General features: G+C 46.7%; 1 protein-coding gene across 3 annotated transcripts in view; it reads left to right on the top strand.

Moving 5' to 3' along the window:
• Positions 1 to 17,624, top strand: part of LOC111254603 (uncharacterized) — a 73,467-nt gene that overhangs the window by 42,460 nt on the left and 13,383 nt on the right. For 2 of the 3 annotated variants that reach the window (XM_086974640.1, XM_022815610.2), the window contains exon 2: positions 2,984 to 3,061. The exons of the other annotated variant lie outside the window; for it this stretch is intronic. In XM_086974640.1, the coding sequence (XP_086830766.1) occupies positions 2,984 to 3,061 (78 nt within the window). The remainder of the gene's footprint in view (positions 1 to 2,983; positions 3,062 to 17,624) is intronic. 3 annotated transcript variants of the gene reach the window in all.

The raw sequence follows: 17,624 nt of genomic DNA, 5'->3' as shown, positions 1-17,624 counted from the left end.
ATTGAACCCCATCTGTCCTTTGGCTTTTCCGTCTTAAAAAAACCGCCCATTAGTCAGTCATTACCGACGGACGCGATTTAAAGTGGGCACAAACCAGGCCGCGAGCAAAAACAGGCGAAGATTAGGTTTTGCGACCGATTCTGCCGTTCTGGCTATATAATGCCGATGGCCTAGCAGGCAACTAACGACCCTCCTTAAGATAAAGCTGTTTGATCTGCGTTAATTCTCCCCGTTGGAATTAACATATATTACCGAATGGTATCTCAAAATGGGTGCAGAAGAAAGGCCACGTACCAACTAATATTCGATCTGCAGCTTTGATTGATTTAGGGCTCGATACAGATTATTGTATTGCGTGGCTAACCGAGCGAATAGAGCTTGATTAGGCAGACTTTCTTTGACTATAGTTATTCATCGTCAGTGCGTCCGTCTGTTCGAGCAATGTACTACAGACGTTCACCGAGTATTATTGTATTACATTTAATAAAGTTGAAGTCTCTCGGACGTGGCCTCGCAAGCCAATTCAAAACCTCCCTTGTCCACCTCGTTATTTTACCGTAAAACACCGTTTAAATTGGTTCACTTGCCGACTTTATAAAGCTACCATGCACACAGATCCTGCTGTAGCTCGAAATAATGTGCCTCCTTATACACAGATTATGTGAGAGAAGCACGTTGAACAACATCTCAATAACACCTCGATAACGTCTGCTACGTTCTATAAATTATGAAAGTCCGTTCTTCTTACCACGCAACATCCAACGTCAGACGCACCAGATGATACGATGAACTGATCCGTCATTCATCTTCTCCGAGGGCGCAGAAACGTGGCAGAGGCAACCGTAACCAGAAATGCGGACGCTTTCTGCATCGGCAATAGAAGACAGGTCAGTTGGTTGTTGCTGTTACAACAATACCGTCGGCCTCTTATTAGTCGACGGCAGCAGCGGCGGCGGTTGCTGCTGCGCCGACTAGGCGCACTACTATAGAGTGGTCTGTGGTTGTCGGACAGCCAATCATTGGGGAGGCTGGGGGCTATTGGCTCAGGAATCTAATGACGACGACGACGTCAATCGACCGTAATCGTCAAACAATTCTCGATAATGCTGCTTTGTTAAAAGCAACAAACGTCGTTTTTGTTTCAATCTAACAACCATCGAGTCGGTCGGATAGCTAACACTCAACAACTCCGCTATTGGCTATCGGACAATGCTGATGCGATGACAATGGTAGCTGGAATAGACAAAGTGTTTGATACTTATGGAAAAGAGACAACGGGGGGGAAATGGATGCCTGTCCTGCAGCGCCGTCACCGCCGCTGGACGGCGTCCAGCCCGAAGGAGAAAAGGCAAACGATCTATATATGTAGTTCGAATACGAGTAAGCAATGGAAAAAACAACGCTTAATGCTAGTGTAATGGTAGGAGGCTATATTTAGTCTCGAATAAATCGGCATTCAATATATCTATAGCATATTGTACACTTTACAGCGGCAGAGCATTGTGTCCAGCTACGTATCCATTAGCGGAAGCTAGTGTTCTACCTCGAACGACAATTCCACATTTATTGGGGGCAACAGACTGCTGGTTGACGGGTGGCTTGTAGTAGAACAAATAGCCATCACTATAAATTGGGTTGCGAAAAAAAAGTATTCCCGCCGTTTTCAGGTCAAAATCGAGGCCAATGCATATTCATGTCGTAAAACAATATCACTAAACCGAATATGCGCCCTTTTGATCGATGACCTGCCGCCGCATTTCTGGTCCTACTTCGCTCGTATCGTTGTAGGACTCGTATAGTTGCTGAACCAAAAATATTAGCGAGACCTTTCTGCATCCCTCTATTGAAATTAAATTAACACCATCAATGATACACCATAACGATACAGGATCCGAGCTATACGGCAGATGCATCGAAGTTTCTTAATCAAACTTTCTCAGTTCTCGCTGGCTAGATAAAGATGTCGTTGTCGTGGCGTATTGTCCTATTCACTCACTAGTTCCGGTTGATTGTTCTCAATGGCTTGTTATGATCTTGTCGATTTATTGGCAGTAACGAGCCGACTTTATCATTTTTCGAGACGGCTGCAGTGCACGATCCCTTCCCATTCCTACCGAAGGCCTTTTTTTTTGGCGTCAATCTGGACTTGGCCGCAGATTGCAGCACACGCACATGTTTATTGGCACATGTAGCCTACTTTTCACCACTTGCGGCCAACGGCTTTAGAAATGACTCGAACTCGTTGCGTTCGTGGAGCGTTTCGCAGATGGGAATACGATCAAACAACGTTTTTTGCGTCAGTTCATATGACAATGAAACATCAACAGGTTTAAAGCTATTTAACGCTGGCTGTCTGATCGGCTGGCGATGTCGTAGCTACTCACGGGTCGACTTCACTCAAATTTCTCAATAATTTCATCAACTTTTTGCGCAATTGCCTGACCATTACGAGGAGCATCTTTCACATCGAAGTTTCCAACACGACTATCTTTGGATCGTTTCTTCCGATAACGCATCTTGACCATAAACAGTACAAATGTCTTTCTATGGACCTAGTCGGTAGTGCGCCTTTGACGTAAAGTAGAGCAAATTTTCACAGACATTTCACCCATCTTCAAGGCCCTTTGCCTTAAGTATAAATAGAGGCACCAATATGTCTACTGTTGCAAAATCTCAGCTTTCAAACGACGCCTACGCGACTCATACCGTCTGAGATATAGGCCCTTAAAGCTAAGAAAAAAAAGAGCTAAAAAACGGGCAACACTTTATGTATGTATCGTTATTTGCAGCCAAACATATGTATGCAAGAGACCTATTTGGCTGTTGATAACGCAGTAAATGTTATGTTATCGTATTGGAAAAGATGTAGGTATTGATAGTGCAATGCTATTGATGGCAGCGACTTTCCTCTTGAAAGATGCTATCCCATGCGATGGATGTTCCAGGGTGACCTGTGAACTCTTACAACGTTATCTCTTTGCAGGTAAGTCCTCTTCGTCATCACCAGCCTCGTTCAACTCGGATCAGCAGCAGGAGGTTGATGTTCTAGGAAACTTCGAAGGTACGACGATCTCCGGAGCCGTGAGAGCTTTTAATGATTGGGTACAGATCAGAAAGACATCGGATATTTCTACAATGTAACGATAACAGCCTTAATTCGTTTCTACGCTGCTGATTCAATAAAAAATCAACATGTATATATATACACGCTACAAGAGTCTTTAACATGAGATTTTGCTCCATTATATTGTCCATGTTTGCCAGTGTGTTCATAAATGCTCTAGTGAATACTGTGATGGAAGAGTTGGCGGCATTGCCAGTAATTCTTTATGACTTAAGAAAAGCTCCCATTTTGAAAGCACGCTTTTTTTCAAACTTAGACTGAACTTGAAAGATCATGACGGTTTTGGGGTTCTAATGCTAACTGGTAAGCTTCCCTCCTATCAATCACTATATGTTTCTCATAAGCGTCGACGTGGAATTCACGCATTTCATCTTCGTTTGTTAGGAAACTTTATTGCATTGAGAAAACCGTAGACCAGCAAGTGATCTGCACTGTTGCTCATACGAAACTTCATTAGCAGGTTGTTTTACACTGGCCATCATTTGTTCTCATCTTGAGTATATCGTATTTTTCTTTGCTGTGAAACTGATAGAACAGTCACCTCATCGTGGCTCTCATTGGACAACTTATGACTCCACCGTCCATTTGTTGATCCCCTAGCGAGAATTCTCCATACGACTGGACTAAGTATGCAAATATCTAAAAAGACGATACGAGCAGCAGAGCACGTAGAGGGGACTAAACTTGCTCTTCATATATACAGACGTACGTATTTATTACTAGAAAGAAGAATAGCTACATGGAACCCAATGTATCAGTCGTATTGCACTTCACGGCAATGTATAAGGTTAAATGATGTCCGAGGTGTCGTTCGATCTTGTCTGGCTGCTCGACAGAGTAACGGATAGTCACTCTCACACTTGCACAGGTTTAAGTGGTAACTAGAGCTCGCATGTTCACCTACTTAATAGATGTTTCTGAAGAGTCGCTAGTGGATATTACATTCAGCTCGTCATTGTTGACCGCTTCTGGTTGTGGCGTCTGGGATACTAGATCGACGAACGTCTGTTAATTTCGTTTACTTGTAGGATAGTTCGTGCAGAACCTCTAGTGCCGTCATCCATGGCGGCCTGTGCCTTTGAGGCTCAGTCTTTGACTTGTTGTTGTTATTGTTGATGTTGCTGCTGTTGCCGCGGCGTTCGGGGGTTCACCCTCACAAACGAGCCGACTTCTCAATTGTTGATTCGCCAGGCGAGAAATTACTTAGGTTCCGTTACCTTCGTTTATGCCTTCGCTCGTCCGCTTCTGTAGTCGACACTAGCAGCGTTCTCAATTAGGTGGCCAGAGAAGAAAAGGGGCCGTAGCATTGAAAGCCAATTAGATGAAGCCCAAGCTGCACCGATCGGCGGGCGTTAACAATACCTCAATAATTCTCGCAACACATGCTTAATTTCCTAATGCAAGAAAGGGATTAAGCCAGCAAGTTCGGCACCTCAATCGATACATGTCGTTAATGTCGTTTTCAACTGCGACCAGGTTTATAGACATTTAATAACAGTGGACAATGCAGTGAATGGAAGGTATATGGGTAGTTTGACTGGTGGGTTTGATGTGACAGTGTTTTTTGATGATATGTGCGAAATGCCATGTGCAGATGTAGTATAGGAAAATACGCGCGGCATAGAGTTTATAAGTACATGCATTGTTTTTACAAATGCGATACGCACGATGCTAGTAAAAACGCCCTATGCTAATTTACCCATTCCGCCGATGTCTAGTTACTGTTGCTGCAGTCTCAGTGCTGACGCTCGTTGGTTTTGTGGCGGTACCGCATGAGCGAGTGAGTATCAGGCACCCGATGGCCTCACTGTGAGCTGCGGCAGCTAGCAGACGGAGTGGTCTTTTCTATCATTCAATATGATGATGTTGGAATGAGTACAAATTGTTGCAGCACCTCTTCGACAGCGGCTATGAACCCCTTCGCAGACGATCACTCTGCCATAGCCGATGCACTAGCGTATACAGCCACCGGCAAGGTCGTCAGCGCGTTATAGAACAGAGTCTTTGGCAGGCGGAGTCGTCCTGTCCGTCACTGCAGAACCTAGTGGATATAGGCGGTTAGTAGAGCTCATTCTACTAACATATCCTATGCGCCGTGGGCGTCTGCCGTCTTGTCTCTGCACCTATGTACTATTGCTTGAATTATTTCAGGCATATCGGGACAGCTTCAGGCATCGCTGGCATACTTCTCCAAGTTACTCTAACAGACAACAGTTAACTGGCAATATATTCTATGAGTTCTACGGTCACGACAATGGTCCGATCAGTCAAACTGCTTAGGTTTGTATGAATATAATGTTCGAATATTTGTTGGATACTGCGAACTGGCACCTAGGCACAATAAACACATATTATACACTTATGTGATACGCACCTACTGCATGGAAGTTAATTGGAGAGAGAATGTATATTCATACGTTAGCAGACTTCTGGTAAGGCCTATACCTAAGGACAACAGGCTGTCGGCTACCAGCGGATACCAGCGTTCCCTCAACGAATCGATATAAGACGCCTTCTGAAACAGACTGTTCACCTATCGAGCACACCGAACGTTAAGAAAACAATTAGACACGTCGGTTGGTACCCCAAGGAAAGCCCTAGTTATGTTTTTGTGTCGCACGTTCTGTGCAATGTTATGCTTCTTCCCTGTTTATCCCGCATTCAATAAGTGTGGGTACAACTTTCGCCAAGCCACTAATTTTCTTTTGTCTTCTTTCTTTCGCGTCTCGTCTCCCATTAGAAAGCTAAACGCAAATCTTCGACCCATTTCCGCAAAGACTGCCCTTCAAGTCAGAAGGGCCTGGTAAGCGAACAAGCCTGTTGATTTCAATCGTCCGATTGCAAGCTGCGCTAAAAAAAGGCCTAAAAACAGCAAAATGACTGCAGACAAGGACTGCTTTGGTTCCTTTATGATGACGACGATGATTATTATTATGATTATTCGTTGTATCCCACAACGACCCTCAGTGTATTCCTTGTTCTTCCCTATGGATCATAATGCAGCGAACAAATTCATAGCCATTTCCTCGTCACGTTGCTTCTCCTTGCCACTTACTTGAATCTATCTAGCCTATGATTTACGCTGATCTCATTTTATGATCCGACGATAGTTGGTCGCTCGTTCGACCAAGCGATTGGGGGCAACCCACTGGTCGTCGATAAACTGTTTACAGGGGCCACCGAAATCGCCTTGGCCTGACTTACCGAAAAGTGCGAGCAAATACACCGTTTTATCTATTATCCGCAGTAGCCGAGCGTCACCGAGTGGCGCCAACGTCTGCTGGCCATAAACTCCGTCAGCGGCAAAAAGAGAAAGAGCCATTCTGTACTACTCAGCAGCATTTCATGCTTGCTCAACTCTAGCCCACTCAAATGGATATCTCTGTTAGATCTGCTCGCGTCAGATCAGTAGAATCCACTAAGGTCTGCAGCTCGGAATTCAATAATATATGAGTGCGTACGGCATGAACACCGATCATAAGGGTATTTCATACGAACGCTATGAATCTCGAACGATCGACTGACAAATGGACGAACGAAGGCGCGAATCATATATGCTGAACTATCGAATAGACCGAAGTAACGTTTCACTGATAGTGATAGTGTCTCATAACGACCATGTTTAATACTAATAATACTTACTAACTAATAAACTGATACTGCTGTTGCTTCTGACGTTCGTCTTTAACAAGCTGCGAACTTCGCAGTACTTATGAGGAGGAGCCAAGCACTCACATAAGCTGCCATGCTCGCATCGCCAGCCTATGGTGGTTCTTTATGTTGGCATTATGCTTCCCGCGCTGTAAACTTTTGTTGTTACGCCTTTCATGTTTGACGATCATTATCATTCTTCGACGCGTTCATCTCTGAACTGGGAAGATGATCAGGCCGATGTTTTCCGGTCTTGGAAAGACTTAGTTTTAGGGGCCGGAGGAGAATGTGAGATCACCCCAACGCCGATGGTTCACAAACGTCATCACTAGCATCATCGTGTTGCTTTCGTAGCAGTTGACGCCGCGCCATCGTTTCAGTCGCTGTCGCCGCGATCCCTGCCTACGTCGGCCGCCACTACCGCCAGCATCAACACCGTCACCAACAGTCACCATTTCAGTAATAGTGACGCGCTGCTAATGCTGATGGAGGTGTTGTCTCTTGACTGCTCCGGCTGGTGAGCTGCGGCGATGCCACTCTAGAAGTGGCTCAAACCTTAATGGCGGTTGGATCATGATTATGACGACCATCCAGCTACTGCTGATGACGCTTGTGATGATGACGATGGTCGTGGAGGAACGGAGGGGGAAGGAGGGACGAAGATATGGACGGGGACTTTAATGATGATGGTGGTAATCGTTATGAGAATGTCTCTGAGAATGACGACGTCGCTTTGTTGGTCGGACGGACGACACCGAACGGGAAATGGAAGAGACTCGCAACGATGATGATCTAGTGGGCGGCGGCTTACGATGGTCTATCGCGAGCTAGCGCTGTTCGCCTGCTCTGCTGTTGGTTTGCCGTATGGTGGTGGCGGCGGCGGACAGCAGCGGCGGCTAACGTGCAGTTTGTGTTGTAGTCGTTGGTTCTTGTTGACGCAGTTGTTGCCGCCTAGGCCAAGCTCTAATTGAATTACTACCCTTGATTGTTCGTGCCGCGGACGTGCAGCGACGACGACATGGCCACGCAAGAGGATAGCTCGTGCAGAGTTCCTGGTTGGTTGGTTGGTTTAGCTCACTACAGCTGTTACTGCTACTATTACGACTAGCAGCCAGGTAGTAATAGTTGGCCGTTTCGGCCAGCCAGTGTTGGCTGGGGATGGCCGTTCATCAGGCCGAGCGAGAGCCTCATTTGCTAAATGCACCGCTAATGTCCAACAGCCGCTAAGGCCCACCCAGTTTCAGTCAGTCTCTCAGTCAGCAGACACAGGCATCAGCGATAGCGGAAGTGCCAGCGGCAATCGCCGATACCATGGGTAGACCGCCACGAGGGCGCACCAGGACAGCGTCGAGGACGTCAGGACGAGAGTTTAAGGCAAACCTCCCCTACGTCGTCGCCCAACTACGTATACGCTCAGGTCCATTGTGCCTTTTTCACTCACCGCAGCGACTTCTGTCTGTAGCGAATACTGAAGACAGCACTAGGGAACGAATGCCACGGTGCTTGATACGCGGCACGATGTTGCAAATAAACGAGAGAAACTGCGTTTATCCTTCATATGTATATGTCGTATGGACAAACGAAGAGACCAAGCATATGTGAAGGATGATTATTGTCGTATGCGATGACATCGTCAGTGTGGCTGCAGTAGGGTTCTACTTCTTCTAAACTTCGTGCTACTTTCACCATTTCATTACTCGCTTGGGACTCTGTGCGCTTATTTGGTGCTCCAAACGCCTATGCATATATAGATATACATAAACAAGTAACCTATCGGTTTGCTCCCTACACGGGAGTGGGATTATGCTAGGACTACTTGATTTGTTGAAAATGCAGCCTCTTCAAATAGCCACCGGATAACAAAAAGTAGTATATTATATAATATGACCTGTATTGGAATGATGTCTCATCTATAACAGGTGATGTAATCGTCGCATGGCACATCTAATGGCAATCATGGTTTATGCCGACGCTTTTAAGATTAGCTCATCTCGACAGAACTCGATGTCCCAATACACCCATACCATAACTAAAGGCCTTAATGGCAATACCAGAGGTAAAACTTGAAATATTAAGGATTCTGCTAGAAGATATAAATGAATCAATAGTGTACAGGGTCGATCTTTACAGATTATATCATTTATAGATCGAATCAATAGGTTGTCTTAGAGTTCACTAAAAGTGTATAATTCTTCACAGACAGTTGGTTTTGTTTAAAATAGGTTACTCAGGTAGTTTCCTAGAACTACTACATAACAACAAAAATCTATATGATCACCCTATTGCCATCACAACCAATACGCGCTTATCACTAGAAGATGCTACGAGCTCGCTATGTAAATAGATTTATTTATCCGTAATCCACGCCTTCAACTGTTTTTCATCGTTCCGGCTACCAAGCTTATTTGGCACACCTTTCATCGTGTTCAGTCTAATTTATGCTTATTTCTTCATAGAGTAGATGTCCAATCAAAGAACCAAACGATTTTTTTCAAACAACTTTGTGCTGCGCTCTCTCTCTCTCTCTCTCTCTCTCTCTCTCTCTTCCGAGATTGAATACCGTAATCAGCACGCAACGTTTACTCCCGACGTAACGTCTAGGCTAGTTTGCCTGCCTGGTTTTTCATTGTTACTGTCCCAGGTTCGTTGGTGCTTGCTTTTATTTCCCGATTTTGGCGCCGCCTAAAATCGCTGATGTTTCCCTTCTTATCGTATTACTGCAATCGTTATAAACTCGTATTGTACATTACTATTACTAGCAGTGCATTAGCCTCAATCTAATTGCAAGTCTTGAAGCTATTCGAGCGCATAGCTAAAATGGTGCAGTCTTCTTAGAGCCAAAAGAGCAACTTCTTCGAGTGTATTAAGTCTGCAGGTCGCTGGGGTATCAGATCTGTGAGCGAACCAGCAGCGAAGAACGAGCAGGCAAAGGCCCGACCAAGCCGAGCGAGTGATTCCTGCCGCTGAGTGAGCGAAGGGACCAAAAAGGGACAAGGAATAGCAGTGTGCGAGGAGGGGACGAGATAATGAGCCCGTTCGGGCGGCCAGTCGCCGTTCCAGCGACAGGGGACCTGCGCCTCCCAACACTGGATTATCGCTCCTTCCCTTTTTGTCTGTCTGCATGCCGCTGTCTGCCTTACTGCTTGAAGCAGAAAGAAGCCACCGGGGACTACTAGCAGCTCGGAGGGAACAAGATGGCTGGTGAGTGACCCACACATAGCAGTATCCTAGCCGTATCGGGATCGAGCTGCTGAGTCAAAGCAAGCGCTGTTCGAAGGGTGGGTGGGTGGGCACAGCTCTCCTTTCGCTTGGGCGGTGGGAGGGCGGCCCCAGTGAGTATAGCGCCGAACGAATGGGAGAGGGCACAGCCTGTGATACCCTTCCAGTTTGCAGCAGGGCGCCTACTGGTACCCTGATATATAGAATTGCCCCATTGCAGAGCCATTCTGTAACCATACTATATACCATACGCACGGTTCCCACATTTACCCCCCGCCTACGTCTGTCGCAGTCAGGAACCAGAGGCCAAGGATACAACTCCCAGGGGGTTCCCATTGCTTTGCAGCGAGGTTACCGAGTCAATTGATGCAACGTCAGGAAGGGCAGGCCAGATTTAGACAACATATAATAAAAAATATGGCGTCTTTTCTTACCTAGAAGACAGCAACGCTCTGCAAGGTCTCTGGCTAACCATTAACTGAATCTATAGAGCGACAGTGCAATAAGGCGGAGGAATGTGTTCTTTACTAATTATGAACGCCATTTCGAAAGAACCTCTGTAGTGAGGCTTTTCGTGGTAGTTGTTAATGGGTTGTCAGGTGAACTAGAATAGGAACGCTGTGGCCAGCAAAGTAACAAATGCAAAGGTTCGCCAACGGAAAACGTACAAACAAACAACAGGAACTGAGAATCATTAGAACTTCATATATATATGCATTATACCGCCGTTTGCTTGTGTCGACATCGCGCTCGTCGATTGCTTATCGCGTTTTAACGTCGTTGTCGGTTTAGGTTAACGATGGGATATGTTTCTTCGTGTACACCTATCGTCAGGGTATGCATGGAAGGTTTAGGAATCATTTAGGATGTCAACGGACGTGGCTGAATACGGTTAAACAATGGTAACGTGACCATCGTTCGAAGCAAGGGGGAACGAAAACTTCTTAAAAAACAGGACCCCACTCTGCTAGATCAATTCCAGCTTTCAGGCTGGTTCGTTGGCTGGATATTAGACAATGAGGAACGAATGGACAAGCGGACTGCGTAGGCCCAGACAGATGGACACTGATCTGCGCGACTGTTAGCTGGACTGAAGAGGTGGGCGCCTAAGGCTTTGCCGTATAAGGGATACCGTACTGTCTGTGCTGCTGCGTAGGTCCACTTAAAGAGGTTGGACTCGGTGCCGCCGACAAACTCATTGAGTTAATCGCTTGTATTCATCGTGGCAAGCCCCGCTGCTCAACAAGCAAGCCACGATTCAGTTATTTCACTAAGTGATTGCCCAGTCCCACTACGATCTACTGTGTGCAACAAAATGCCCCAAGCCAAATTACGGGCCTCTACAGTAGCCACCGTTGTTGCTTCCCCTTGTCACCGTTGTCGCTATTGCCGTTGCTATTTCTGCTGCATTAAGATGAGGACGCGCCCTCCCACAACCGGACAGCTGCTGCCATCGGATCTGTTAGTTCAGTAGGCGTTGACTCGTAGCCAATGGGCGGATTCAAATTCCCGCGAACTCACAGCGCCTTATTTTGGCAATAGATAATAGGATAATTTTAAAAAAGTGTAGTGCTATTGAACCGGCGCTAGGCCGCGCTCATGCTGACTTAGTCCGACTGGGCCGTCGCGGCAGCGGTCGCAGTGTATCTATTTCATTCACTTTATTGCTACGGCTGTCATCGGCGTCCGTGTTGAAGAGTGAATGATTTTCGTCGGCAATGATGCAGACGATTTTGCTATCGCATTGCAGCTCTCTGACCGCCTGTCTGCGTGTGTATTTGTGTAGGACAATATTGTGGTCCACCTCACGCACATTTCCAATCGCATGCCGTCGCAATGGCTCGGGTCGGTCGCGGGACTTGCTACCGAATCTTTCTCTGACGTAGGGCTTTTTCCAATATTTTTCCTTGAGGCGACCTGGCCGCTTTGTGGTTGAGTCGACCCGACCATTCGGGTAACCGAATGCCTAAAATTGTTGGGTCTATATTTCGCGTTCAGCCTTCAGCAGGATGATGCTGTTGCACCGGCTGCCTGCACGTCGTCGTTGCCGACAACAACAACACGACTAGTCGTTCTTTCATTCATACGACGACCGACGAACAGACCAGTATTGACGACGCCGACGACGGTAAAGTCAACGGCGGTAAGGAGAATAATTTGAACGTAATTCAACTAGCGCATCACTCGCCTAATGCTAACCGTCAAGTCATATACACACTCCTTTTGCGCTGCAGTATCCCTCGAGCGGCATCTGGGCAATGCTTCAGGACTCATACTGTGCATCACATAACACTATTCGAAGGCAGGAGGGGTTTGCTGCGAGACGCCTGACTTCTCTTCACTGTAGACGATGTTACCAGCAGTGGGATTGGTTTGGACCTATACGGCAGCAGTCACCAGCAATAGGCTGGCGTTCTCTGTTAGATCAGCAGCATCGGGAGGCACCGGCGACAGCGTGGGCATGGGTGCCTCCTCATTGTGTGAAGTCGAGAGGGAGGCGGGACCGTATTTTCCGACTGGTCGCTTCGGAAACGACTAGCGACGGGCACAAGACCCCACCAGCTTACCCCTCCCTGCCCCACGAAGTAGCACATCGGACAGCACTAGCGATCCAACAATGGCAGCAGGATTAGCAGCATATATTGCTATCTATTCATATGTGTTCAATCCGCCAGGAGCGAATCGCCCGAGCGTGCAAATCATATTATGGACACTACTAAGTAAAGATATGTCCAGATGATAAAAACTGAGGTTTATTTTCCATCAAGCTTTAGATTGTGAATGATAGCTAGTAATTAAATTAGCTTTTGCTGCTGTACAATAAAGAAAAACTGAAATAAAGACAGAATCAAGTAAGGCATGACGCGTCCCTGCATACATTACAGACAGAATACATTGTTAAATGGTGTTGAGAGATTGCTGCACCCTTAATAAAGTCGTTTAAAGTGGGTTGTTGATTAGTAAGTTGGATCCATGTTTAAGTTATCAATAGCGTTTTATAGATCGGACGCAGTTCAACCACAGCTGCATTAATTAGTACTTCGAATAGATACATCTGGAAGCAAATCCAGATAGAAAACAGCCAATTGTTGTTTCTACAAATTTGTTAATAAAGGAAACGTAGCGTAATGTTTTTTTATCGTTTACCTTAAACTTGTGTTTGGTCCAAGATGCAGCTATCGATTGTTTATCCGTTAACAGCCACTTAAGCAGTGGCTGTAGTGACGCCATTGAGTCTTGTAATGATGTTAAGCACACAAATTCATACCATATTCTTTGCGTTTGCTCTCGTCGTCGGAAAAAAGGTCTTTTGTTAACTTATCTCGACACCTATTGAGCAGTATCTATAGAAAGAACGACCGTAATATTGTAACAACTACTCAACAGAGAACGCTACAAGTTGGGTTTGCTAGCAACAATAACACCAGCAGGCGTTGTAGGACCGCGCTTGCTGCTTCATCACTGCCATAGAGCCTGTCCCTAGGTGATGATCCCGGGTGTTGTTCTACACACCCGGGACCGTTCAGCAGTCGATTTTCAGTAATTCATTTATTCCACATGTACTAATTCGACCTATATTTCCCTAGCGGCTCGTTCTCTGATTGAGTATGTACGTGTGTCTGTTCATAGATCATCTTCAACTTAGAATTTTGTGAGATTTGCTGTTTATTTGGACAGTTAAATACTTAAGCAGAAATGGATATAGCATCTGCGTGAGTGTTGAACACGCGACGCTGGACACGGCTCGTCTCTATAGCACCGCATGAATTGAAATGGACGATTTCCGAATAAACAGATATCGTATTATATCGAAACGAAGGTGGACGCCATATGTATGTATAGCACATACATAGCAGTATCTAGTGAACTAGGCAACGGTTCAATTGACCCAGTGTAATACCTACTCAGTTCGTACACTCGCGAGGCCTAAAACAAGGACATTGTGCTGTTGTATAAAATGCTATTCTATCACATGTTCGGGTTTCATATTTATTTAAACCGATCCAACCCAATGTATCAGGTTGTTCATGTTGTGTCTATATAACATGTAACATGGTCGTACCCTACGATCTCCTCTACTTACTCGGGCCCTTCCAACTTCATTACGTAGTGCACATTGTCCTGTGCACACGGTCACATGCCCTATACGCGGACAAACACATCGTACTGTGGCATGGTATGTAGTTGATGGGATAGCCAAACAGCACACTTACACGCACAGTGTGCTTTACCCGTCTGGTTGTGGCTGGCGGTGTGTCTAATCGTTCTCATTTATTGTGCTGCTACGACAAGGGGGAGCGACCGACCGATTCGAGTCCACCTACTATCGCTACCACTACTACTATCCCGCTCGGTCCGCAGGAAGGAGGTATATGGCGGGAGTGCGGCATAGAATAACAGGGACACCTCTTCGGCTCATTCATTCGTGTGTTCACTCGCTTCACCATAGTCCCTGTTGTCACCTCTCCGCCGTCTTCTCCACTACCCCGTGAAACTAGTTCGTAGCACCACTACGACGGGTAGTGGCACAACGGGTCGTACAAGTAATGGCAGTCGCGCTGCAGTGTTTGGTGTTGGGAGAACCCTGCTCTGATTCCTGCTTCCCGCTAGAGGTAGCCAGAGGAGCGCGCCAAAGGAGGCGTTCCTCAATGTGGCTCTGTTCAGTGGCCATCCGACTGTGCGACAAATTATGACTGAGAGCCTTAACTTGTCGTCATACGACGACCCGGAGCGGCGGCGCGCAGCTCAAGCGAACACAGCTCAGTTGCCAACGACTAGTGAAAAAACTGGAAAGAAAGAAAGTTGAACAGAATTCAACATACTAACGCTACTCAAGGGTAAGTTGAGGTTGAGGAAGTTGACTAATGCAAGCCGTTGTTGATCCTCTAACATCTCTACGATAGGAACTTGGTCGTGTGCGCAAATACTTCCGACCTGGTGACTTAGCTGCAATCGGAATGCTTTGGCACTTGCAAAAGGCCCTGAAGTTATTCTCGCCTTGGAAGCGCTAGTTCCAGCATTTGTCGTTGCGTCTGTTGACAATCGGCCGAGATCGATTCCTGTAAATCGCTTGATGATGTGTCGAGTAATATCGCGCCACACTGAGTCGTGCGTGTGTGTTCCTGTGTAAGGCACAAACGTTCTTAAAAGGCAGACCTTTGTATACTTAGCACACCTCGGGAGTTAAGGAACGCTATTGCTCCAGGAAGCCAGTTGGTACCTGGCGAGAACAAGGGAAGCTAGACAGAGAAGGGGAGAAGTTAAACGACTATGCAGTTCAACTGAATGTATGGACCTGGGAGGGGGCTACGATAGTATATAACAGAAACATCTGTCGTTTGCCTATCATGGGCTATTTCTTTAAGCTTATTGGTTAACTGAATGAACTGGTGAAGGCTGGTCTCGTAACGTAACCCATTCCCACTAAGGCTACCGAACTTTTCCAGCCCAAGTGTAAAGTCATTGTTTAGGCGTTGTTTGCGATGATTAACGAGCGGTCTGACCAGCGAAAACGAGAAAGTGTTTTAGGTGCCAGAGGGTTACGTCGTTGCCCTTCGAATGGTGACGAGCTATTATCTAGTTTTGCAAACAGAATATAAGGTAAGGCAGATATCAAAGAAGTACTCAGGTGGAAAGTATGCGCAGGTGCTCACACGAGCCCATTGATCAAAGTCAGCCCAGCCGATCTGAAAACCAACCTCTTTTTTTTCGTTGTCGACGACCATATCCAAGTTACGATTCGTCCCGCACTTACTTCAGTCCATAGTGCCATTCCACGCTTCTCTGCGCGTCTGCTGTTAAAGCTGTTAGCCAGCCAAAGAACAATGAAAAGACAAACGCACAAGCAAACGACATACGAAATACCCTTACAAGAGAATCTACACAGGGATACAGATATTTGTGTGTGTGCGCGCGTAAAGACTAATATAGAGATGTCGAGAGGATAAAGAAAGGCAGCTATAGCTATAGCCGAATAGAATTTTCACTTAACTGCCGCACCAAAGGCCGCTGTTCGTACTGCCAGAAGGAGAATCGCTGCTAGACACAGCCACAACAGCGGCGGTAGCGGCAGGGATTGTAGCTAATACAATAATCGTCGGGGTGAAGTGGTCGAATGTTGACAGCGACCACCGAAGTTGTCGAAGTACCTTCGTTGTTTAGCCATCGTCACGATAGCGTCGTCTTCATCAGCCTGTCGGGCGGTTCAATCGCGCGGAAGCAACCTGCGCGCTGCAGGCAACCTGCGCGCCGTTGGCCCAGAGGAAGAAGATGACCCTTAAGAACTGCTCACGCTGATGCTAATTCTGCTGCTGCTATTGCCGCCACTGCATGACGCTAATGCTCATCGATAGCCTCGCCGGCCCAGTGCAGAAGGGAGGCAGAGCGAAACAGGCAAAAGAGATATAGACGCTTTACAGGAACAGCTTCTTCAACAGCGAACAAATGCAGTCCACTGCTGTTAGATTTCGCTTTTCTTCGCTAAGCGGCCGTCCAATGCGCCGTGCTCTGCTTTGCGGGAGGCGCGGAACTGCCGTGGCCAGACGCCGAAGGCTACAGCAGCGGTCATATTGCGTCGCTGGTAACAGCCACAGCAGCGGCAAAAGTTTTATTGTTAGCGGTTGCGAACTGCGATCTTTGGCCATTGGCGGCTGACTGGACGAATGGTGGCCGGCCGGCCGGCTGGCCGGCTGGCCACCAGCTCGGTTTCACAGGAAAATGCCTTAGCAACCGAATTGACTATACGGTAGATACGCGACACGATATTTTCGTCGTATGTGGCCGTGGTACATCGAATAACAGCAAAACGGCAAGCAAAAGGGGCAAGACAAGGAAAGATGTGGTGCTGAAGAAAGGTTTGATGCTGACACTGGTCACGGATGGGCCGAATTAGCTCGGTCGGGCTGTTGGCTGCTGACAAAGCCGTTCAAATCGTTGATTATTGGACCGCTCATCACTGCGGAGATATAATGGAGGTTTAATGATGATGTGGGTGGTTTTAGCTTAGGTGGCGCTGTAATCGCTAGAGGTTGCTGGGGCTACCGACACGATGACGTAAACTGTTCTTGCTGCTGGTGCAGGTCTATAATTGTAGCCATGGTGGCGCCGAAAGTAAATTAGGACATGTGAAGGCGCTAACACAGATGCGCCGATGTCGCGCCGACGGATACGCGTTGCGGGAGCTTTCTCTGCAATGAAATTAGCGATTCTAGTAATGGTGCAGAGTCGCTTTCTGCGCGCACTTTTAGTGGGTGGATGAATGGATCGAGGCACTGGTAACGCTGATAGAGTCACTATAGCGATTCTGTATGTTCGTGGTATATTTGTGCTGTTAACAGTACGTAATAGCCGTGATAGACGCGTCGGCGCCGGCGAGAATTCTGGCGAAGGGCTTGCCGTGAAGTCAGGCGGCGCTATCACCTCTACTTTGGCCGTTGTTGGTCTGAACCTCATTAGACTAGATTTGAATCTCAATTCTCGTTGAACTTTAGTTGTGACCATCATCTCACATCGGCGTGCTGGGAAATACTATCAATCTCTGTTACGCCTCGGTAAATCAGATGTCGGCTTGTTATGGTTATCGTTGTTGCTAATGTTGTTCGGGTTGATGATAATTCCATTCACTGATAAA

This window comes from Varroa destructor, unplaced genomic scaffold (assembly GCF_002443255.2).
Source record: "Varroa destructor unplaced genomic scaffold, Vdes_3.0 BEIS01000007.1, whole genome shotgun sequence".
Taxonomy (NCBI): Eukaryota; Metazoa; Arthropoda; class Arachnida; order Mesostigmata; family Varroidae; genus Varroa; species Varroa destructor.
The sequence above is the reverse complement of the archived record's forward strand: the minus strand, read 5'-3'. Positions and strand labels throughout refer to the sequence as shown.